This window comes from Monodon monoceros, unplaced genomic scaffold, assembly GCF_005190385.1.
Source record: "Monodon monoceros isolate NGI ecotype Baffin Bay Population unplaced genomic scaffold, NGI_Narwhal_1 Super_Scaffold_8, whole genome shotgun sequence".
Classification (NCBI taxonomy): Eukaryota; Metazoa; Chordata; class Mammalia; order Artiodactyla; family Monodontidae; genus Monodon; species Monodon monoceros.
This window is the reverse complement of record NW_021703785.1, coordinates 66858772-66884611: the sequence shown is the minus strand read 5'-3', so window position 1 is coordinate 66884611 and position 25840 is coordinate 66858772. Positions and strand designations below refer to the sequence as shown.

General features: G+C 39.2%; 1 protein-coding gene across 7 annotated transcripts in view; it reads left to right on the top strand.

Annotated features, from left to right (window-relative positions):
* The window catches only part of FRY (FRY microtubule binding protein), a 426693-nt gene that overhangs the window by 233441 nt on the left and 167412 nt on the right, over positions 1-25840 (top strand). For all 7 annotated transcript variants that reach the window (XM_029209846.1, XM_029209848.1, XM_029209847.1 and 4 more), the window contains 2 exons: positions 12144-12197; positions 25348-25487. In XM_029209846.1, the coding sequence (XP_029065679.1) occupies positions 12144-12197; positions 25348-25487 (194 nt within the window). The remainder of the gene's footprint in view (positions 1-12143; positions 12198-25347; positions 25488-25840) is intronic.

The window sequence follows — 25840 nt, the reverse complement described above, 5'->3', positions numbered from 1 at the left end:
TTTTCCCCCAATATTCTGGGTAAGAATCAGCATCTATTGTCTTGTTTAAAGAAATCCGTTTGTAACTGAAGAGAATAAAAGGGAAACACAGTGTCATCCGTTTCTATTAGCCCCCTTCTTCCATAGATCTCCAATGGTTTTCTTTTCTTTTTTTTTTTTTGCGGTATGCGGGCCTCTCACTGTTGTGGCCTCTGCCGTTGCGGAGCGCAGGCTCAGTGGCCATGGCTCACGGGCCCAGCCGCTCTGCGGCATGTGGGATCTTCCCGGACCAAGGCACGAACCCGTGTCCCCTGCATCGGCAGGCGGACTCTCAACCACTCTACCACCAGGGAAGCCCTCTCCAATGGTTTTAACTAGTGCTCATGAATTCTTATTAGAAACCTAGCCAGGTCGGTGTGAAGTGATGCTCATTTTTACCTGTGGACAAACTGAGGCACCATCAAGGAGGCTGAGTCTTCCGCCAGAAGTTCAGTGACCCCTGCAGGCAAACAAAATGACCGGAGTGTATCTTCAAGATGATTCCAACCCCCAGGTCCCTGATTGCCCCTCGTCATGTAGGGAGAGACTTTTGGGGAGAAATGGTCAGTATTCAGAAGTGTCACTTCTCAGGCTTATTCCTTAGATCTGTTTCCAAGGTTGAATCACAGTTAGCGCAAATAAGATCTGAAGAAAAAAAAATGTGTGTCAGACGTGAAGATATTTTGAACCTCATTTTTCTTTGGTTCAGCCTGAGGAAGGTGCCTGCTGCTGTGTGCCGATTGTTCTGGATGAAATGCCTTAGTGGCATCTCAACAGTTAAGCCCACGGCTGCTCTGAAGGGTGCAGCTCACTACACATCCTCCCTGTGTTCTGGTGAAGAGGGATCCCAGTTGCAGAAGTTCAGATCTGAAAATGTTTTGTTGACTACTCAGAACAGACGTGTGTATTATAAAATTTCACTGTTGATGGTACCGAAATCCTAAGGCAGTGATGCATAAGCAAGTTCTTGTAATCAGAAACGTTAGTTTCAAGACTTGAGAAGTTTGGTGTTTTTTTTCTTTTTTAAACTTGGTTGCTTTTATAGCATCCCACCGTTAAATTAAGAGGTTTCCTCTGAATTACATATTAAGAATTAAAGTCACTGTGGTCATGTTAGATTTTTTTTAAGAGAGAGGGACAATTACTCTTTATGTTTCTTTCCTACTTTCTGTAATACAGCTTTCTAGTTACACTTGGAAGCTTCCAGGAAGGTAAAATTAAAGCTTTAATTAACGTTAGTGGGAGTATGCGTTGCCCCAGGAAAAGAGGTGGAACTTAGTTTCAGCTCCTGAACATTATGAAAGAGGTTACACATTTTAATCTTTCTAGTCCCAATAATAATGGTATTAAAAGGAATTTTAATAGTAGTAATGACTCTCAATTATTGAGTACTCTGTGTCATTCATCTTTCGGTTCTATGAGATAGGTTGGCATTATGTATCCTTATGTTACCTAAAAGTTAACTGAAGCTTAGAGAGGTTAAGTAAGATCCAATAAGGGACCTAGGAGTCAAAGTCAACTCTCTCAGGTTCCAAAGTCCATGCGCTGAACTGTTATATAATAATTAAAAGATGTTAAAATAGTATCTCATAGGCAAGGCTGGTGACATAGTTAACAAATTGAATAAGCTCATATTAACTCTAGTGACATGGCTGGGTGACATGTTTATTGAAATATCTCTAAGGACAGTAATACTGGGGTCGTTTGAGATTAGTGAAGTCCTACCTGTGTGGGGCACATTGTGGATTTTTTTAGGCCACTCAAACTTCAGAGGTAGAAAGTGATTTATTAAATAAGTTCCTCGTATTCCCCAAATAAAACACCTTTTGATACAGAAGAGTCTCTCTAGACTTGTCTCACTGCCATGTCCTGCTGTGCTATGGCCATCTTTTCTCTTACAGATTACAGAGAAACCCAGTGCAAAACAATTATAAAGTGAATATGTAGCTAGTATGCACTGAAATTGTTCGAAAATTGAGGTAGAAGTCAAAGGCCTTTTTAGGTAGGTATGGGCACAAAGAGCTTTTAGAGTTTGTATTTTCTTAAGGGAGGGAGAGGTTGGAACGTCCCAAGGTTTGAGAAGCGCAAACAGGGACCTTTCTCTTTTCCTATGGAAATGCTTGAAACCCCTACAGGTTTCTTCGTGACAGGAGAAAATTCCTGTTGGATGGGTTGGGACAGCAGTGCTCTTTGATTCAGGGGAAGAAAAGCGCACAGTGCAGACTGAGAAGGGCAGCTTGCTCCTCACACAGCAGGCGAGATGCTCGCCACCCAGATCCTGCCAGGAAATATGAAGAAATGGGGTGGGGTTGGGTTCCTTCTGCAGCTCCAGCAGGAAAAGATAAAGAGTTGTGTAAGTACTATAGAAATCAGTTTTAAGTGACTTATGCCATCTTGGAAATTGAGACATTATAAAAATTTTTTTTCATGGTGACACAAATGATACATCATTTCCCCTGTTTTTAGTTTTTGTTTGTTTTTTTGTTTATGGAGAATTTCAAACATGTACTAAAGTGGGAAGACCGTGTAATGAACACAGTGACCATCAAAAGCAGTTATCAACTCATGGCCAATTTGTTACGCTCCCAGCTCCTCTCCCCAGTAGTATTTGAAGCAAATGCTAGAAACCATATCATTTAATCTCTAAGTATTTCAGCATGTATCTCCAAAAGATAAACATTCTTTTTTAAACAAAGACCATTATCACACCTAAAAAATTAAAATAATCCCGTAACATCATCAAATATCTAATGTGTTCAAATCACCAATGGTTTCATGAAGGTCATACTTCCTCTTAACAGATTATTTGAATCCAGCCCCAGATCAGATCCACATAGTGCAATAGCCTTTAAAACAAAAGTCAATAGGCTCCACCTCCATTTCTTTTTTCTTTACTCTTTGCAACTTTTTATTGAAAAAATATCTTTTTTTTACTTCAGTTTCCTTCAGTCTGAGTCTTGCTGATTGCATCCCTGTGGCTTAGTGTAACATATTCCTCTTACTCTTTCCTAACTCTTGTATTTCCTGAAAATTGGAAATTATATCTAAAGGCTTGGTTAGTTACAGGGTTTTTTTTATTTCTGTGTGTTTTTATCAAAACTATTTCATAGTGTTTGCTTCCATCAGGAGGGGCTTAATGTCTATTTTGTTCTGTTTAGGCTGTTAGCAACCCCTGATGTTCAATGCCAAGTCTCACGATGTTTTTGGTTTGCCCATCTCTTCTGTTCACTGTCACTCAGTGAGCCGGGGCTTCTGGGTAAGGTCGAGTCACAGGCTGAGGTCTTCTAGCTTTGGACCACTAAGAATTTTGGGGGATCCATGACCCCAAAGTTTTGTTTTATTAGAATGATTTTTGAAAAACAAACATATCATTCAATTAGTGAACCTCTAGTAAATAAGTAAATCTGTACTAAAATACAGAACAAAGACAAATTTTAAAACTATACAATGCACACTATTCTTATTGGACAAGTGAGACCATTATTTTGAGCCTCCTCTGTCATAGTCTGTTTCTACTTGTTCTTTAAGTATCCATTGTTTACTCTGTGTTAATTTCATTTTACTACTTATTTAATGCTCTTTGAGACCCATGATGTCTTGAATGTGCAGACCTTGGATTCTTGCAGACCTTAGATTCTGTGCGCTGATCTCCTGCAGGAGAACCTCAAGCAGAACCAGACCTCTGCAGATCTCTTTTCTCAAGGGGGCATGAGCCTGATTGCTCTGCCTTGTTTTCAGATGGCTCTCTCCTGAGCTTCAGCAAGTTTGCTTCTCTCCTCTTTTCCATTCTCCCCTCCTTCCCTCCCTTCCTTCCTTCCTTCTTCCTTTTCTCTTTACTTTCTAGCCAGCACAATACTGTCTTCCCCTGGTCTAGTTTTTAACCTCTTGACACTGATAAAATCTATGTGGATGCACAGCTAATCTTGGGAATGTTGAAATGTGAACTTGATTCTCTGTGCCCAAAGCTACCTTTCCAAATGCATAGGGATATATTCATTTAATAAACCCTAATAATAAGTTTCAACTCTGTACTAGGAGTGTAGGGAGAGAGACAAGTTACAACACAGTGGAAATGCTGACAGGAAGAGATGCAAAGTGCCGTGCGACAAGGAACAGATGACTCTGCCTGGGAATAGTGGGGAATGGCTTAATCTTGGAAGTGACATTTAAACTAAGTCTTCAAAGAATATGATTAAGACAGCATATTTGTGTAAGAACCGTTCAGGAGAACTTAGTGTAAAAGTATGTTGTTTTACTGGGACATGGAATTCAAGTAATTAGCTAATGGACTTGACTTTTGAGTATAGCAACAACTTACCATATTAACTTTGCTTGCTAGACACAGTGAGACTTGCCGTAGGCTATTTCCTTCATATGTATGCAAATACGTGAGCATAAAATATCATATTTATCACCATTCCCACCCAGATAGTAGTGGGGAAAAAATGACTTTTAGGCATGGGACGTTCCAGGATGTGGGTGGACAGAGTCACCTTCCATCCCCCACTGTGATAGGATCTCATCTTTTAGGATGAAAGGATGGTAGATTCCCAAGGTAAGGACTGCTGAGTAATTGCAGGGGTCTACAGATCCACATGTGTCTCAGCCATTTAGGTTTTTTGTTTGTTTTTTTTTTAAGGCCACACCATGCAGCATGTGGGATCTTAGTTCCCTGATCAGGGATCAAACCCATGCCCCCTGCATTGGGAGCACAGAGTCTTAACCACTGGACCTCCAGGGAAGTCCCAGCCATTAGCATTTGACTGAATACATTATAGTTTCCCATGTTGATGTAGCCCCACTTTCCTAATGTATATAAAATAAGTATTGCTGTTATAGTACAAAACCATTTAAAAGTATCATTGAAATCATAGTTTTAGCTCTGTCATTATGTATGGTTTTAAACAACAAGATAGAATTACTATCTTGTATGTTTGGGGTATAAGTCTATGCTTGATGGTTAAGAATTCCTTGAAAATTTTTGACATTAAAATGGGTCCTTATAATAGAGTGGTGAAGGTTAGACAACATTGTAAATGCACTTAGTGTCGCAGAATTGTACACATAAAAATCGTAAAAATGATAAATCTTGCATCAGATGTATTTTGCCACAATGATAAAGTATATTAAAAAATTCCTTTAACTTATAGCAAAACACACACATGCCAATAAGAGGATCTCATAGTTGAAGAAACTGGACGTCATTAGCCTACAGCTTTGATTAATTTGGCAAATGTTTAACCGTTACCAAGCAGAGCCCTGCCCTGTAACTTTAAGTGCTCGGGAAAAATAGAGGGGACTGCATTTCTGCAGCTTGTAGTCTACTGGGGGTGTCAGTCAGCTCATCACCCTTGGTAAGTGCTATAAAAGGAAAAGTATAATATACTTTGAAGAGGCAATGTTTATTAGCCCCTAAGAAGGCAGCATTCTTTTTATTTTAGGTGAATATGCATTTTGAAGCTGTGTATTTTGCAAATGAGAGCAATTAATTCATATGGTTCCTGGTAAAGCTTTAGATATACCCAGACTGAGCCGATCTCTTCAAGAACAGAGACTCTATGGGGTGGGGTGGGGCTCTCATCCACCTTAGGGTATATGTCACCTTTTCAGTGGAGAGGAATGGAGAACCGAGGCAGGGAAAGGATCTTTGCGATCAGCAAAATGTAAATGGAATCTTTCTGGGACATCATCATTAGCTAAAGTAAAACACTATTTTTTTTTAACATCTTTATTGGAGTATAGTTGCTTTACAGTGGTCTGTTAGTTTCTGCTTTATAACAAAGTGAATCAGCTATACATATACATTTATCCCCATATCCCCTCCCTCTTGCGTCTCCCTCTCATCCTCCCTATCCCACCCCTCTAGGTGGTCACAAAGCACCAAGTGATCTCCCTGTGCTATGTGGCTGCTTCCCACTAGCTATCTGTTTTACATTTGGTAAATATATGTATATATGTCCATGCCGCTCTCTCACTTCGTCCCAGCTTACCCTTCCCCCTCCTCGTGTCCTCAAGTCCATTCTCTACGTCTGCATCTTTATTCCTGTCCTGCCCCTAGGTTCTTCAGAAACTTTTTTTTTCTTTTAGATTCCATATATATGTGTTAGCATATGGTATTTGTTTTTCTCTTTCTGACTTACTTCACTCTGTATGACAATCTCTAGGTCCATCCACCTCACTACAAATAACTCAATTTCGTTTCTTTTTATGGCTGAGTAATATTCCGTTGTACATATGTGCCACATCTTCTTTACCCATTCATCTGTCAGTGGACACTTAGGTTGCTTCCATGACCTGGCTATTGTAAATAGTGCTGCAGTGAACATTGTGGTACGTGTCTCTTTTTGAACTATGGTTTTCTCAGGGTATATGCCCAGTAGTGGGATTGCTGGGTTGCATGTTAGTTCTATTTTTAGTTTTTTAAGGAACCTCCCTACTGTTCTCCATAGTGGCTGTATCAATTTACATTCCCACCAACAGTGCAAGAGGGTTCTCTTTTCTCCGCATCCTCTCCAGCATTTATTGTTTGTAGATTTTTTGATGATGGCCATTCTGACTGCTGTGAGGTGATACCTCATTGTAGTTTTGATTTGCATTTCTCTGATGATTAGTGATGTTGAGCATCCTTTCATGTGTTTGTTGGCAATCTGTATGTCTTCTTTGGAGAAATGTCTATTTAGGTCTTCTGCCCATTTTGGGATTGGGTTGTTTGTGTTTTTGATATTGAGCTGCCTGAGCTGCCTGTATATTTTGGAGATTAATCCTTTGTCAGTTGCTTCATTTGCAAATATTTTCTCCCGTTCTGAGGGTTGTCTTTTCGTCTTGTTTATGGTTTCCTTTGCTGTGCAAAAGCTTTGAAGTTTCATTAGGTCCCATTTGTTTATTTTTGTTTTTATTTCCATTTCTCTAGGAGGTGGGTCAAAAAGGATCTTGCTGTGATTTATGTCATAGAGTGTTCTGCCTACCTATGTTTTCCTCTAAGAGTTTGATAATGTCTGGCCTTACATTTAGGTCTTTAATCCATTTTGAGTTTATTTTTGTGTATGGTGTTAGGGAGTGTTCTAATTTCATTCTTTTACGTGTAGCTGTCCAGTTTTCCCAGCACCACTTATTGAAGAGGCTGTCTTTTCTCCATTGTATATGCTTGCCTCCTTTATCAAAGATAAGTTGACCATATGTGCATGAGTCTATCTCTGTGCTTTCTATCCTTATCCATTGATCTATATTTTTGTTTTTGTGCCAGTACCATACTGTCTTGATTACTGTAGCTTTGCAGTATAGTCTGAAGTCGGGGAGCCTGAATCCTCCAGCTCCGTTTTTCTTTCTCAAGATTGCTTTAGCTTATCAGGGTCTTTTGTGTTTCCATACAAATTGTGAACTTTTGTGTTGTAGTTCTGTGAAAAATGCCATTGGTAGTTTGATAGGGATTGCACTGAATCTGTAGATTGCTTTGGGTAGTATAGTCATTTTCACAATGTTGATTCTTCCAATCCAAGAACATGGTATATCTCCCCATCTGTTTGTACCATTTTAAATCTCTTTCATGAGTGTCATAGTTTTCTGCATGCAGGTCTTTTGTCTCCTTAGGTAGGTTTATTCCTAGGTATTTTATTCTTTTTGTTGCAGTGGTAAATGGGAGTGTTTCCTTAATTTCTCTTTTAGTTTTTTCATCGTTAGTGTATTGGAATGCAAGAGATTTCTGTGCATTAATTTTGTATCCTGCTACTTTACCAAATTCACTGATTAGCTCTAGTAGTTTTCTGGTAGCATCTTTAGGATTCTCTATGTATAGTATCATCTCATCTACAAACAGTGACAGTTTTATGTCTTCTTTTCTGACTTGGATTCCTTTAATTTCCTTTTCTTCTCTGATTGCTGTGGCTAAAACCTCCAAAACTATGTGGAATAATAGTGGTGAGAGTGGACAACCTTGTCTTGTTCCTGATCTTAGTGGAAATGGTTTCAGTTTTCAACATTGAGAACGATACTGGCTGTGGGTTTGTCATATATGGCCTTTATTATGTTGAGGTAAGTTCCCTCTGTGCCCATTTTCTGTAGGGTTTTTATCATAAATGAGTTGAATTTTGTCAAAAGCTTTTTCTGCATCTATTGAGATGATCATATAATTTTTCTCCTTCAACTTGTTAATATGGTTTATCACATTGATTGATTTGCCTATACTGAAGAATCCTTGCATTCTTGGGATAAACCCCACTTGATCATGGTGTATGATCCTTTTAGTGTGCTGTTAGATTCTGTTTGCTAGTATTTTGTTGAGGATTTTTGCATCTATGTTCATCAGTGATATTGGCCTGTAGTTTTCTTTCTTTGTGAAATCTTTGTCTGGTTCTGGTATGGGGGCAATGGTGCCCTCGTAGAATGAGTTTGGAAGTGTTCCTCCCTCTGCTGTATTTTGGAAGAGTTTGAGAAGGATAGGTGTTAGCTCTTCTCTAAATGTTTGATAGAATTTGCCTGTGAAGCTGTCTGGTCCTGGGCTTTTGTTTGTTGGAAGGTTTTTAATCACAGTTTCAATTTCAGTGCTTGTGATTGGTCTGTTTATATTTTCTATTTCTCCCTGGTTCAGTCTTGGAAGGTTGTGCTTTTCTAAGAATTTGTCCATTTCTTCCATGTTGTCCATTTTATTGGCATATAATTGCTTGTAGTACTCTCTCATGATCCTTTGTATTTCTGCAGTGTCAGTTGTTATGTCTCCTTTTTCCATTTCTAATTCTATTAATTTGAGTCTTCTCCCTTTTTTTCTTGATGAGTCTGGCTAATGGTTTATCAGTTTTGTTTATGTTCTCAAAGAACCAGCTTTTAATTTTATTGATCGTTGCTATCCTTTCTTTCATGTCTTTTTCATATATTTCTGATCTGATCTTTATTATTTCTTTCCTTCTGCTAACGTTGGGGGTTTTTTTGTTCTTCTTTCTCTTATTGCTTTAGGTGTAAGGTTAGGTTGTTTATCTGAGTTGTTTCTTGTTTCTTGTGGTAGGATTGTATTGCTTTAAACTTCCTTCTTAGAACTGCTTTGGCTGTATCCCATAGGTTTTGGGTTGCTGTGTTTCATTGTCATTTGTTTTTAGGTATTTTTTGATTTCCTCTTTGATTTCTTCAGTGATCTCTTGGTTACTTAGTAGCATATTGTTTAGCCTCCATGTGTTTGTATTTTTTGCAGAATTTTTCCTATAATATCTAATCTCATAGCACTGTGGTCAGAAAAGATACTTGATATGACTTCAGTTTTCTTAAATTTACCAAGGCTTGATTTGTGACCCATGATATGATCTGTCCTGGAGAATGTTCCCATGAGCACTTGAGAAGAATGTGTATTCTGTTGTTTTTGGCTGGAATGTCCTATAAATGTCCTATAAATATCAATTAAGTCCATCTTGTTTAATGTATCATTTAAAGCTTGTGTTTCCTTATTTATTTTAATTTTGGATGATCTGTCCATTGGTGAAAATAGGGTGTTAAAGTCACCTACTATGATTGTGTTACTGTCGATTTCCCCTTTTATGGCTGTTAGCATTTGCCTTATGTATTGAGATGCTCTTATGTTGGGTGCATAAGTATTTACAGTTGTTATATCTTCTTCTTGGATCGATCCCATGATCATTATGTCGTGTCCTTCTTTGTCTCTTGTAATAGTCTTTATTTTAAAGTCTATTTTGTCTGATATGAGAATTGCTACTCCAGCTTTCTTTTGATTTACATTTGCATGGAATATCTTTTTCCATCCCCTCACTTTCAGTCTGTATGTATCCCTAGGTCTGAAGTGGGTCTCTTGTAGACAGCATACATATGGGTCTAGTTTTTGTATCCATTCAGCCAGTCTGTGTCTTTTGGTTGGGGCATTTAATCCATTTACATTTAAGGTAATTATCAATATGTATGTTCCTATTACTTTGTCTTAATTTTGGGGGTTTGTTATTGTAGGTCTTTTCCTTCTCTTGTGTTTCCTGCCTAGAGAAGGTGCTTCAGCATTTGTTGTAAAGCTGGTTTGGTGGTGCTGAATTCTCTTAGCTTTTGGTTGTTTGTAAAGGTTTTAATTTCTCTGTCGAATCTGAATGAGATCCTTGCTGGGTAGAGTAACCTTGGTTGTAGGTTTTTCCCTTTCATCACTTTAAATATGTCCTGCCACTCCCTTCTGGCTTGCAGAGTTTCTGCTGAAACATTGGCTGTTAACCTTATGGGGATTCCCTTGTATGTTATTTGTTGTTTTTGTCTTGCTGCTTTTAATATTTTTTCTTTGAATCTAATTTTTGATAGTTTGATTAATATGTGTCTTGGCGTGTTTCTCCTTGGTTTTTTCCTGTATAGGACTCTGTGCTTCCTGGACTTGATAGACTATGTCCTTTTCCATATTAGGGAAGTTTTCAACTATAATCTCTTCAAATATTTTCTCAGTCCCTTTCTTTTTCTCTTCTTCTGGCACCCCTATAATTCGAATGTTGGTGCGTTTAATGTTGTCCCAAAGTTCTCTGAGACTGTCCTCAATTCTTTTCATTCTTTTTTCTTTATTCTGCTCTGCAGTAGTTGTTTCCACTGTTTTATCTTCCAGGTCACTTATCCATTCTTCTGCCTCAGTTATTCTGCTATTGATCCCTTCTAGAGAATTTTTAATTTCATTTATTGTGTTGTTCATCATTGTCTGTTTGCTCTTTAGTTCTTCTAGGTCCTTGTTACACATTTCTTGTATTTTCTCCATTCTATTTCCAAGATTTTAGATCATCTTTACTATCATTACTCTGAATTCTTTTTCAAGTAGACTGCCTATTTCCTCTTCACTTGTTTGGTCTGGTAGGTTTTTCCTTGCTCCTTCATCTGCTGTGTATTTTCTCTGTCTTCTCATTTTGCTTAACTTACTGCATTTGGGGTCTCCCTTTTGCAGGCTGCAGGTTCGTAGTTCCCGTTGTTTTTGGTGTCTGTCCCCAGTGGCTAAGGTTGGTTCAGTGGGTTGTGTAGGCTTCCTGGTGGAGGGGACTGGTGTCTGCGTTCTGGTGGATGAGGCTGAAACTTGTCTTTGTGGTGGTCAGGATGGCGTCCGCTGGTATGTTTTGGGGTGTCTGTGACCTTATTATGATTTTAGGCAGCCTCTCTGCTAATGGGTGGGGTTGTGTTCCTGTCTTGCTAATTATTTGGCATGGGGTGTCTGGCACTGTAGCTTGCTGGTCGTTGAGTGAAGCTGGGTCTTAGCGTTGAGATGGAGATCTCTGGGAGAGCTTTCACCGTTTGATGTTACGTGGTGCCAGGAGGTCTCTGGTGGACCAATGTCCTGAACTCGGCCTGATATCCAGCCAGAGCATCAAGACCCTGTCAGCCACCCGGCTCCAAACTCCGGAACTCCACTCTCCAGAGGCCCTCCTCTGGACGCGCTTCCTCTCCCCTTCCGTGCAGGTCGAAAACACTATTTTTTGATGTGTAACTTTTTGCGCGGTTTCTAATCCTAAGTCAAATTTGGGTCCATATTAACTTCCAAAAAAAGAGAAAGATACAGGTAAGGCTAAATAGTTACAAAATGCCCTCCTGAAAAGTCAGTTAAGGCTTCCTAATGTAAACGAAGAAATAATCGTCAGGAAAATTTATTTCTGTAGACCTTTGTCACTTCGCAGATGGTTTTTGCAGAGATTTGGGTGTGTCGCAGGCCAAAATATCATGCTCAGAGATCACCGATTATACCTAGTAAGTGTGGAATTGTAGGTTGTCCATCCTTCAGACTAATAATTATACCTTATTTTGTTTCTAAATCTTAGGACCTGGAATAGTGTACCACTTTCAACTTTTTATTATCTGTCAAGTCCCAAGATAGGTAGTGAAATTTCAAACAAGTTCCCTAGGTTTTATTATGTGGTTTCCTTTGAAAACACAGGATCACTTATAGCATCAGATTTGAATGTCTTAGTCAAATGTGTGAAGATGAATAGTAAAAATCCTGGTGGTGATGATCAAACACTATACTTTAAGGTTTGAATAGTAAGGAAGAGTTTCTCACATATTTGAAAACTGGTGTCTCTTCATCCCATAAAGGGAGAAATAGATGAGAACAATTTTAATAATAATGACATTTCTTTTGTAATATTTAAAAGCCTCTAGTAATTTTTCTTGCCTGTGTTTCTTTCTAGGAAAAGCCATTGACAAAATCTCTACAACGTGGAGAAGACCCCCAGTTTGATCAAGTATGTAATATATATTATATACTGCTTTTTATTTGTTTGAAGATGTACAAAGGCAAGGGCTGAATGCTCACTATGGTGTATTGATGAACTTCGTCAAAGAGGATACAGGAGTGTGATCTTAGGAACTGTGTCCTGCAGCTTTGACAGTGACAGCTTGTAGTAGATGTTTAGTAAATGTCTGTTGGTTTGAATTGGAAAGAACTGAAGTGTTGAAATAATATGAGGAGGTCATCAGTCTTTGGTTACCAGAAAAGATAAAGGAATTTCCATTCAAAACCTTATTGAGATTCTTCTGAAAAAATGGTACCATATGACGATCAGATCTCTGCCCTAGAGCTTTCTTATATTTTAACCAGTGTTTTGTTGAATGCCAGCTATATGCTTGACACAGCACTAGGCTCTGGTGATACAAAATCTAGGACCAATTTTAGCAATCCTGTGAGAGAGACAGACCACCTAAGCAATAATTATAAAACAGTATAGTAACTTAGATTCTAATAAAGTGATACATGAACAAAACAGTTTTAGACAGAATAAATACAAAGAAGCTCCTTTGAAAATAGATCAGGACTAGTAAAAGGACTTCCAAGTCTAAACAGCAGGTAATAAACATAGGAAACTAGAATCTTATCAATCCTGGTTGAGTCACTTCAGGAGGGCTTTAGGTATGTTTAGAATGGTGGATAACAGGACATCAGAGGAGGTCAGAAATGTGTTTGTGGTGTTTCCTAAACGTCTGCGTTTAATGACAAAGAGGACAGCATGTTCTTCTTTATAAACCTCATTTGGTGCCAGTAGCAGAGGCAAAATCCCACGGGATGCACCATGGCCTGATCTAATACAGTGGGATTTTTATATTGTCTTATGGAGAACACGCGGAGAGTACGCTTTCTGCAGTGCTTTGAAATTGCCTTTAATGTGGAATCAAGAGGAAATGCTTTGGCTGTTAAAGTTCAGACTTGTTCGATCCAGAAATGTTAAGGCCTGACTATAGAGACAGAATCCTCCATTCTCTATTTTATAAACTGTTGGCTGAGGGAGACCTCACAAGTTTGCTGTCACGGCAGGTCTTGGAAGGCTGGTGCGGCCCTGGCTTTGCGCTCTGCTGCTGGCAGAGCTGGCTGTTCTCTGGAACGCTGGTGGAATGGAGTATGGGCTTCGTCTCTCTGTGCCATGGAGCTGACTTCTTTCCTCATATTATCCTTAGTTGCTGTTACCTGGTCCCGCTTGGGAGGTCAGGGACCTGGGGTGAATGTTTGGGGTCGTTATTTTCGAAATGTGGCAAGTGTGGCTCTTTCTGTTCTCCTTAAGAACGTAAATATTATCTGTCTTCCATAATTTTTCACTCTATTTTATTTTCTTTGTCTCTTTCCTCTTAGATTATCACTGTCCTTTCCTCAAAAAACTTGTGTTTTCTTTTTCTCCAGCTTAGTGTACTTCTTTCTTTTTCCTCTGGGAGAATGGTACTTTAGCATTTTAACATTACATATAGTAGTTATCCCAAATAATTTGGCTTAGACACAATGTCTCATTTATTATTCAGCACTCTATTTCTGCATTTCAGCATTGTGGGAAAGAGATCGACTTTGGGGTTTAAATCCCAACTTTGCCACTTAATTAGCTATAATACTTTTAACCTTGCTGCTCAAAATGTTGAAATGCAGAATCACTGCCCTGCCTTGATATACTGAGTCAGATTCTGCAGCTTAACGAGATCTCCAGGTGACCCCCACCCACATTGATGCTTGAGAACCACTGCTTGTAACACATCTCTGTGTATTAAAGACACTTTAGGGGTGAACCAGTAGTGAGTTGGTCACTGAGGACTTTCAAATAAGGCACATGAAATTATCCTCTGATTGTAAAATCATAAATTTATGCGTGAACCATGAGAGAAGACAACCTACAAAGTTGGTCTCATTTTAAAGAGCTAGCAAGATCCCCAGGCCAGAAGGAAATGTGACTGAAGTTGGTCTCTCTGTGGATTCAGTGAAAAAGAAAGTCAGCCAAGTCACCTTTGAAAGTGCCCGTCCACTGTTTCAACAGCAAATTATAAGCATTGTGGTTCTATTGGCAAGGCTGTGAAGGTATCAAGCTCTCTTAGGGTTTTGATATCAAAGGTCCAAATTCTGTAATTCCCCTTATTCTGATTCCAAGCAGGAGGATGTTATTCTGGGGTCACACAAGTCCATCTACGGGAGAAGAACACGCTGGTGACACCTCCTTGGAGCTATAGCCTCCATTGCTCTACTCCCGGGAGCAGTGGTACCCACAGAAGTGACATTTATTTAGTACTTACCATAGGGGAGGCACTATGCTAAGTGCATCCTTTGGACAACGGACAACTGGTCCCTGTTTAGAGAATATTTTTATCAGTTTCTCCCTTTTAAATGTCCCTGGCATGAGTGATAGGCTAAAGAGAGCTGGGCTTCACTTTCAGTGCCTGATCCCGGGTGGCCCTGTTTAATCCTCCACTTGCCAAGCCCAGGATTCATTTTTCTCCTGTTAGAAATAGAAGCAAAAACAAAACAACAAGAATCATGTAATACTTTATAATTAACCAAGCCTCTTCTTAATTCTTTTATATTATCATTTTTATTATTTTGGTCACACTGCACAGCATGCGGGATCTTAGTTCCCCGACCAGGGATCGAACCTGTGCCCGCTGCAGTGGAAGCGCAGAGTCTTAACCCCTGGACCACCGGGGAAGTGCCTTACCAAACCCCTTCTCACGTATTGTGTCACCTGACATTACTCAACCCTTGCAACAAGCCCAAGAGGAAGGTCTGATCATCATCTCTGTGTTACAGCTAATGGAAATGAGTCCTGGAGAGGGTGCCCTATATTATATGACTAAAGCCTGAAGGGACCGAGACTGGAATCCATATGTTCTAACTCTAAAGCCTGTGCTTTTTACTCTGTAACATGCTTATATTTTTAAAAACTAAGTTGGTGAGAATTTAGATGGGAGTTTTCAACAGGTAATGGACCTAAGGTCCCATATCAGTTAAGATTAGGTTTGGCGGCAAATGGCACATAAAATAACAGTGGCTTTAACAAGATAAAAGTTTATTTCTCTCTCACATTGAAGAAGTACAAAGAAAATCAGTCCCGTATCTTTATGTTTTTCTTTTCCTGTGTATGGCTTACATTCCCAAGGTCATCTCATGGTCCACTTTGGCTTCTGGAGCTCAGCTGTTACATCTGTGCTCCAGGCAGCAGGAAGGTGAAATGGAAACAGAATCACAGAAAAAACCCCAGAACATCCTTACAGTGCACACGCTACTTCTGCTCATGTCCAGTTGACTAGATCTTAATCACACAGCCACATATACCTATAAGAAAGATGAGGAAATTTTATTTTGGGCAACCATGTGTCCATCTAAAAATGAGATATTTTATAACTAAGGAAGAAGAGAAGAGTGGATATTGGGTATTACCTGGCTCTACTAGATATTATGTAGCCTATTTTTTGTCAAAATTCCCAGTAAAGAGTATTATGTAAAATTCTCTGCCTCTTTTTTTTCCACTGTGGAAATCTCTGAGAATTGGTCAGCTTTCCAGTTTGAATTTTAAAACATATATTTAGAGGTTAAAGCTTTGTGTTTCCTTAAGTTTTCTGTTGCTTTTCTGTTTAATTAACTGTTGGTTTAATATCTCTTATTTAACCTAATTACAATCTAAACATGTATAGAATAGACTTGGTTAAAAAAAAAAAAACCCCTCTTGTTTCATAAATGACAAGATGTCTAAACAGGATTAATTTTTTGAAGCTCCCTGTTAGTGGGAGAAGAACTGTACCAGTGACTACTTTGTATATTGGAGAGCTAGGAATTTGTACCCTAATTCCCAGAGTTTCACTTTTACAAATGTTATGAATGTGAACTTGACCCATTCTTACACGGTACCTACCTTGTGGCAGCTGTGTGCCAAACATTACGCCAGCTTGTGGAAATAAACATGAAGGAAACAGTGCCAGCCCTGGAGAGGCCCCCAGTCTAGTGTGAGAGACAAAGAAGAAAGATGTAAATCAGATAAATTATAACCTCAGTGTAGTAAGGAAGCTCACAGTGGAAGAAGCAGGCGTGCTGTGAACCTGAGAGCAAGCTTTGCCCTATACTAGGGAGCCAGGGAGGGCTCTCAGTTCCTGCTGGTGAGAAAGTCATACGGTAATGAGAATTAATAAAGGTGATGAGATTTCCAACAGCATTTTGAAAATGTACACTGCCACTAATTTATTTTAAATGCCTAAATTAACCCTCAGCACTTAGAAAGCAAAATAAATGAAAAATTGTCCTGGTAATAAAGTTATTTTAGCAAACATTTATTAGGTGAGTGAGAGCGTGTGTGTATGTATGTGTGTGTACATGTACAACAAAGCCCTGTGTGGGACAAAGAGATGTAAGAATGTGGTCCCTGCATTCCAGGTAGGAAGGGTCAGACTGTGGAAGACCTTGATGCCAGCAGGTGGGGCCTTATCCTCTACATGCCAGTATCAAAGTGATCAAAGTGCAGCCTTGATTTTAAACCCCGACTGGAGAGATCCTTAAAGTTTGGAGGCATTTTGGGAGTTGGGGCATCGATAAAGATTTGAGGCTAAAATGGAGAAGGTGGAACTAGAAAGAAAGAATGACTATAAGCAACATTATGTAAGAAGAATCAATATTGGTTGAGAGAAGGAGAAACAAAAGGTAACTGCAGTTTTCAGCCATGATTTGGAGCCATTTCCATTCAATTTAACAAACGTTGAGCACCTGAATCATGCCAAGGTCTGTGCAAGGTGCTGGGGTTACAAAGCAGTAAGCAAGAGTTTCTGCTCTCCAGAAATTCTCAGTCCCAGGAGGAGGACAGATACCTAAACAAATAGTACTGTGATGTAAATATAATAAGAAGGTACAGTTCAAGTGCTGTGGGAACTCAGGTAAGGGAGTAGTTAAGGATGCTAGAAAGGTGGGGCGGGGGGGAGTGTCATAGGAAGCAGTGACATAGTAAAGATATCTGCTATCCAGATGGACAAGATGGGCTGGGTCGTGCCAGACAGGTAGAGCCGAGTGGACAAAGGAATTGAAGGAGAGAAGAGCAGAGTTCTTGGGAGTGGCCGGGAGGAAGCTGGGAAGGCCGGCTGGAGCCCATTGCTCCCGTGACCATGGGAGCCATACTGAGGAGTCTGGACTGTTTTCTATGGATAAGGAGTTTTTCAGAGGACCGCTGTGCTTGGGGAGAGGGGATAAATTAGTTTTACACGTACTGAATTTTCAGTGCGGGTAAAATACCTGAGGAGAAATAACCAGGGCTCATTCATTTATATGATCACCCAACAAACACTGAAAGATTAGTGTAGAGAAAGTGGGTGAGGCATATCATAGGGAAACATAGTTCATTTAGGACCAGAAAGTGGGATCCACAAAAGAAAGCCCAGAAAAAGAGTGCCAAAAAAAGTGAGAGAAGCCTAAGAAGATGCATCTTCCCAGGGCAGGGGTGGCCCAAGACGGCAGCCTGTGCAGGGACCCTCACGGAAGAATGAGAGGTTAGAAGTTAGGAGCGCATGGGAAGCCAGCTTTGAGAAAGCCTTTTGTGCAGTGGCTATTACTCATTGCCATGTAGAATACACTTTCATATTGCTGGATTAATGTTAAATAGTTTAAGAGACTTACTTTCACAGCCAAGTTATAGTGGCTGGTCATGATTGGCAACATTTAAATGAAAAAGCATTATACCAGGACACAGTCATGGTACCAGTGATGAGTTCCCTATCTGTGATCTGTGCAGAGCACCCTGTGAGTGAAGGGCATGGAGCTCCCCGTTTTAACTTCAAGTGACTTTCCTCTGTTATCAAAGTTTACAGATATTCTTTTAAAACATAAAGGCCAAGGCATTTTATTTTGGATTTTCCAATGAAACAACCGCTAACCTGTGATGTGTGTGGACCTGAGTAGATGGTGATCAAATGCAGCTCACATATCAAGTTAACCCATTTTAAAAAGTGAAAAACACCTCTCCAAAATAACCCTCACCTGAGGGAGTACGTAAGCCTTACCTGGTACAGTATGTACTAATGACAGTCACTAGACACATTTACACACAGATGAAAAGTCTTGCTTGAGTAAAGTAACAACTGAATCTTTATTATTTCACAGCTACATATGCTTCTTGCCTGTTTTCTCTGCCCCTTGGCTTTTAGACCTTTGCTTATATCTAATGGTGGCATGAACATGCAGTAAATTAAATGATACAAACAATTGTACACTGCACGATGTGCTTCTATTTGAAGTATTGCTCCAACTTTGTTTCTTAAAACAGTCTCATAGAGTAAGTGGAAGTTACTTCCTCTTTGCGTAGGAAAGTATGATTACTCCCCAAAGGGGCTTGTGCCAGAACAAGCAGGATTAGAATCCAGGCCCTTCTTTTCACAGGTGCATTGTTTTACTGTGCTTTGGTGGTGTTTAAATAACCACATGGGAGATGGCAGCATCGCAGAATGGAGGAAAGCATTTCCGGCAGAATCTGATGAATGTTGTCATGTGCTCAGGAGACTTCAAGGGAAATGATTGCAGGAAGGCCATTGGCTGGTCGTGGGTTTGTCCTTTCTGATCTTTTATAGAAAAGTGTCGGTACTGTAGCAAGAGTAGAAATCAGGTCTCAGGAATGAAGAAGTGAGGCAGAAAGAGGAAGCATCTCCAGTCCATGGCTGATTGAGCAGTTGGCCAGAAGAGGGACCCGTCAGTGGGTCAGAGAGGGGAGAGTGGAGTCAAAGAGGGCTGGGTGTGTTTACGGAAAGACGAGAAATCCGAGAGCTGCATGAAATCCGAGAGCGTAATGCTGTGCCTTTCTGCCAAGGGTTGTATCCATTCTTCTTTTTTTTTTTATAAACTGGCTTATGACAGTATATGTTTCCTGTGTTCAATATTATAATTCGACTTCTGTATTCACTACAGCATGCTCACCACCAAAGTTTAGTTTCCATCTGTCATCATACAGCTAACTCCCTGTACCCTTTTCACCCTCCCCGTTGCCTCTTCAGTATCTATGTGTTCATTTTTGTTTGGTTTGGTTTGCTCATTTATTTGTGTGTGTGTGTGTGTTCGTTCTTCACTTACATTTGGGCTCGACGCCTTTTTCAGGATGCTGGAGGTTCCTGAGAGCCAGACTTGTAGATGAGTCAGGACTTACAGTTACTGGTTTTTCTTCAACAGATTGATTGTGGTTGCAGAATAGTTAACTTTCTCGGTGTCCTTTCCCATTTGCTTTAGAGCCAGGTGTGCCGGCAGCAAACTCGGGGAGTCCAGTGTTGCTGCCTTTCTCTTAAGGAGCTGATGTGGGACAGGCGTTGCTCAGAGGCCTCTACAGTAAGCATCTGGAAGGCACTGTGTTTACATCTGCTGGGGCCAGAAAAGTTGGCTTAGTTTGGGAATACAAACTAAGCAGAAAGGTTCTAATGGAGGCCTTGGTAGTTTGTGCTTGGGTAAGAGATAGGTGGGTCTTAATTTTTTCCCACTGCGGTTGTCCAGGGTGTCCACGGGGCATTGGTTCCAGGGCCTCTGACCTACATGCCAAAATCCACAGATGCTCAAGTCCCTTATATAAAACGGTGTAGCGTTTGCGTATAACCTACACACATCCTCCCATATACTTTAAATCATCTCTAGATTACTTATAATACCTATTGCAATGTAAATGATATGTAAATAGTTTTAGATACAATATAATGGTGTGTAAGTCATTGCCAGAGAGAGGCAAACTCAAGTTTTGCTTTTTGGAACTTGTGGCATTTTAATTTTCTGAGTGTTTTTAATTTGTGATTGGTTGAATCTGCAGATACAGGGGGCTGACTCTGTACCTAAAAGCAACATTTATCAGCTCTGATAACATCTGTCAGCAACGTCTGTCATTCGTTCCGTCATTAACTTAGCCTGTGATCTTATCAAAGTCAAAATATTTTGTGTCTGTGCTTCAGTTTCAATATTTGGAAATGGAAGAGGGAAGAAAGAAACAGACACTTTTGAAGGTCTGTTTTATGTCCCACACTTGAGAGTTTCTCCTTTAGTCTCCATAAAAGCCCAGTGAGGGAAGTATTCTTAAGTCCTGTTTTACAGCTGAAAACAGAGCTTCAAAGAAACAGCAACGTGGCCAAGCTCATACAGCCAATAAAGGGCAGAGTTGTAACTTGAACCCCAAACCTGCCTGATCTTCCCAGTACGCTGATGAAATTACGAAAATGTGGCTTTTGGAGATCAGGCTTCAGATACGCTGTTCTGAGAACATGAAAGTTGCAGCTATTTGCAATTCAGTGTGACCTATTCTTTACTCTAAATTAAAGATAATTTGCTCATACATTCTAAGTAACTTCTTTTGGGATTTTCTTCTAGATGGTATATGTTTATGTCCTTTTGTGGCACCTTAGTTTCTTAATGTGTTAAAAACGCTATCTATAAACAGGAAACACATGGTAAAATAAATCTATTATAAATCTATAATAGAACTAAAATAACTTCTTATCATCTTGGGTAGTAATATTTTCCTGCAAAAGGAGGCAGGTGAAATTCTAGTGCTTTAACATTGATTCTAATGCTTCAATTCAATGAAAATCTATTTAAAATATATAAGTGAAAAATGTAAGCAATTAAGAGTAAAAACAAATTCGGTAGCATTGGATTCACATTAGTGTTATTCAGTGTTTCTTATTCTCCAGTGGAACAGTGAGTTCCATAAAATGGACCAAGAAGGTAAAATCAAATAATGAAGATCTTTTCCTAATTTGTAAGAAAAACATTTAACGTATACATTTTTATAATTTTAAGTTTTTATAATAAATTATTCTTAAGCCTGCAGTGTCTATCATCACTCATCGAATACTGTAAGCTAGCAATAGTATGAAATGTGATCGAGTAAAAAAAAAAAAATTGCCTCTGAATTGCTATAATAGATCAGGTACACAGAGAGTACCCTGGCGCCCAGGTGCTTGGCCACCTGAACTAGTTTGAGAAATTAAGCCATCAGTGAAGTTACTGTAAAATTATTCGTTAAATACACTCATGACAAGTCAGCCTTATTACTGTAAAATATGGAATGACTCCACTGAGTAATTATTCAAATATTTATGTGTGAAGTTTCCTTCTTTGCATTCAGCCAGTATAATAAAATGCTTATGAAAAATTAATGTCTTAGATACAGCATAATGGACAGTTTCTTTTAGCCTATTTATATATAAAACGCCAAAATAAATGTTAAGAAAACATTTGCAAAGTACATTTAGTATTCCCCTCTATCACCCCTCCAAAAGAAAACACCAGTATGAAATAGTTCTGTGATTCTGTGAACTTCATCTCCTCAAGCTGCACAGTACCTAGCTCATCTGTGATGGAAGAATATGATCATTTAAATGCAACAAGAACATCTTTGTAAATGGGCCTCCCCTTGCACAGCAGCACAGAGCTAGAATTCATCTCACCATTGGCTCTGCTTCCCATAAATGAAGGAACTGAGTAACCAAGAAGCCAGCTAGACCTTCCTCCCTTCCTGAGCTTTGAGGGCCAGGTCTTTGCAAATTCCACCCTTCCTTCCTGAAAGTCTGAACTCAAAAGGGCAGTAACAGAGAGATGGAAAAAACATGCACATCCACCCCCTGCTGACCTTTCATCTCTTCTAAGATGGTCTCAGTGTATTTGCCATGGAAAGCATGCCCAATAGATATAATACCAAGAATGGCTTCGGGATGACTTTTTAATGGGTAGAAAAAAATTATTACAGCTGAGATTTGAAGAACACTCTTGACGTTCTCTATGGAGAATGTGGGTTACACCTAAGTGAAGTAGCTGAATGCTCTGTTAGAGAATGCTCTACCCAGAGAGGTTTATAGGAGTCAAACACAGGTTTATATCACCTTTATGGGTCTGAAGTAAATAAAGGAACTTGTAAATGTCACACAGAAATTTTTTTTAATTTTTATTTTATATTGGAGTATAGTTGATTAACAATGTTGTATTAGTTTCAGGTGTACAGCAGAGTAATTCAGTTATACATATGCATGTATCTATCCAAATGTTTTTCAAATTCTTTTCCCATTTAGGTTATTATAGAATATTGGGAACTCTACTCAATATTCTGTAATGTTTTTTAAATAAACATTTTATTTTAGAATAGTTTTGGATTTACGGAAAAGTTGCAAAGATAGTACAGACAGTTGTCATATACCCCGTACCCAGTTTTTCCTATTAACATCTTACATTACCAGGGTACATTTGTCATAACTAAGAAACCAATATCAGTACATTATTATGAACTAAATTCTATACTTCATTTGTGTTTCATTTGTTTTTCCCTGATATGTGTCTTCTGTTCCAGGATACCATCGAGGATGCCACAGTACATTTAGTCATCATGTCTCCTTAAGTCTCATCCAGACTTGCACAAGTATTTTTAAATTACTGAAATATAATTGTAGTGGCTTTGGGATTTTACTATCTATTCAGTAATTAAGACAGAATTAACCCTTGGTCAGGGACTCTGAATTCTGATCCCCTTTCCCACGTGGGAGGAACCCTCTTTGTTTCCCAATTCAAAATATTTTAGATGATGACAACTTGAAGAAATATCCTTTCTGGATAACTTTAGAGAGGTAGGAAATTACCTGGGGTAACTTTAGAGAGAACTAGGAAATTACCCCCTTGGCACACCATAGTCGGCTTTCCTCCAAAAATTTACTGCTGTTATATCCAAAGGAAGAGCAGGAAAATTTGTTGTGCCTGTGGATGTTACAGCCTGGAGGGGAGGGCTCTTTTAAAAAAAAAAAAAAAAAAGATATTTTTAAATTACAGAACCCTATAACGGTGACTAGTTTCACCAGGCAGGCTAAATGCAATAGCCTGTTTATTTTTTTTAACTTAACCCATAACTAAAGGTAATGCACAATTTTGTATTATGTACCTATAACCATAATTATAAGAGAGAGGGCATGAATTAAGCTATCAAGAAATAGAATCTGAGAAAGAAAGCAGTCATTGCTTTACTCAATCTTAGGGCTTGTTTTAAAGGTGACAGTGGAAAGTCCTGTTGACATGAAGCACTTGTGCTTTCATTGCTCTAGTTTCCTGCTTTTGTAAAAGGAAGTTAAGCCTAGCCTGCTTAACTACAGAAATATTTCAAGTTAACTAACGTTTTCCGTTTCTTCTGCCACCTCCCCAGCTCAGGCTGTGAGCCCTGCGCTCCTGGAACCGTTGCAGTAATAACCTCATTAGATTCAAGCATGTGTTGTGTATTCTCTTAACTGCCTCTGTTTGCAAACCACTTCGGTCCAGCCTACACGTCACTGCTAGATTAAACCTCCCCAAACACCATTTTCATGGGCTGAGTATCCTACTCAGAAATCTTTAGGGGCTTCTCATTTTCTAGAGAAGAAAACTGAAATTGTTTAGACCGGCATTAAAAGTACCTTTAATGATTTAGTTCCAACTTAAAATTTTCAACATTATTTCCCTCCACTCTGGTGAACCAAAGTCCCTACATCAGTCAGATATTTATTCTTTCAGTTCCTTCAGAACCTTCATTAATCACAAAATCATTATCAACAAACAGTTATTTTGCAACTTCAGGACGGTAGGATTTCCTGCTTAGGCTCCTTGCTTAGTTTCTTTCTTGACTCTCATTTCAGATTTCTACCCTTTCTTTTAAAAAGGCCCAGGTAAAATCCTACCTTCATTTTTTTTAAACTCCCACTTACCCTGTCCCTGGTGATCTCTCTCCTGAGATCTCTCCTGATTGCAATATGTACTCTCAATATGTTGGTATATTTTCTTCTGGTCTTATTTTCTATATATGCATACTTATATGGGTCTCTATCAAATTGGCATCATACCAATTAAATGATTTTTCACTCTTTTTTCACTTAACATATCATGAACATTTTCATAGCATTAAATATTTTTGAAATGAGATTTTTAACGGTTTCATAGATAATCTACATCAAATTCCACATTGGATTCAGGCATTTACCTAGAGCAGGACATTGGTTTCCATTTTTTTGCTATAATAAATAATGCTGTCCTGAACATTCTTACTCATCTCTAATTATGTACTTGAGATAAATTCCTGTCTCATCAGTGCTGGGTGTTATGATTTGCCTATACTGTTTGTTAATTAAGTAATTAAAACCTATCTCATTGTACTTTGACACATTCTGGTTATAAGACCTTTATCAGAGAGGTGTTCTGCAAATATTTTCTCCCAGTCTGTGGCTGGTCCTTTCATCACTTAACAGCATCCTTCTAAAGGCTTAAACTTTTAATTTTGATGATTTTCAGTATGTTGAATTCTCATGGAATTTGCTTTTGGTTTGATCCCTAAGAAATCCTCACCTACCCCAAAGTCACAAGGATTTTCCCCTATGTTTTCTTCAGAAGTTTTATAGTTTTAGGTGTTATACTTAGGTCTATGACCCATTCTGAGTTCATTTTTGCATGTATTATAATATGAGATATGGACTGAAGTTCAGTTGAGGAGTGATACTTAATAAAAGATCAGGAATCTTTCCCAAATAAGGAAAGTAGAATAACTCATCTGTCAAAGGTATGTTTGTTGTTTGAAGAGGGGAGATGTTTGCCTTTGATGTAATACAGAGTAAATTACTGCTACTGATTCATTGAGTCTAATTTGGGGCACACCTCAGATTAATTTATGAATGATTATTGGCAGAAAACCATACATTGCATTACCACTTAGGTTATTTGTTTGGGGGATAGAATTGCTGATTTCACCTAAGCCATTAAGGTAATCATATTAATTAATGTATTTATTTATATAACAAGCATTTTTGAGGACCTAAGTCATACCAGTCACTGTACTTCTTAGATGCTGTGGGAAAATAATTTCTTTGCAGCCCATGAATAACCTGTATGCAATTAACATCTGATTTCTAGAATGAAAGGGAGTCAAAGTAATTATCTTTCTTAAACCACAAAGTTATTATATTAGGAACATCTGTCAACAGTAGGAAACGGGTTCTTGGGAATGTACTACTAAAGATTATTAAGGATAGGACTGTGATAAATAAGAAAATTTTGTAGTGACTGTGGTTTGGAGTTATTTGTGAAATAAAAAGTTTCTCAGTAATTGGCAGTGCCACCAAAGCTTTTTAATTGCCTGCTTTTCTCTGTAGGTCATCAGTTCAATGAGCTCCCTTTCTGAGTACTGCCTGCCTTCCATTCTACGTACGTTATTTGACTGGTATAAAAGGCAAAATGGCATTGAGGATGAATCACATGAATACAGACCAAGAACCAGCAATAAATCTAAAAGGTACACTTCTCTTACGTAAGGATTATGAGGATTATAGTTTTTTCTGCCTTTCTCTTTTTTTTTTTTTTTTTTTGCGGTACGCGGGCCTCTCACTGTTGTGGCCTCTCCCGTTGCGGAGCGCAGGCTCAGCGGCCATGGCTCACGGGCCCAGCCGCTCCGCGGCATGTGGGATCTTCCCGGACCGGGGCACAAACCCGTGTCCCCTGCATCGGCAGGCGGACTCTCAACCACTGTGCCACCGGGGAAGCCTCCTTCCTTCCTTCCTTCCTTCCTTCCTCCCTCCCTCCCTCCCTCCCTCCCTCCCTTCCTCCCTTCCTTCCTTCCTTCCTTCCTTCCTTCCTCCCTTCCTCCCT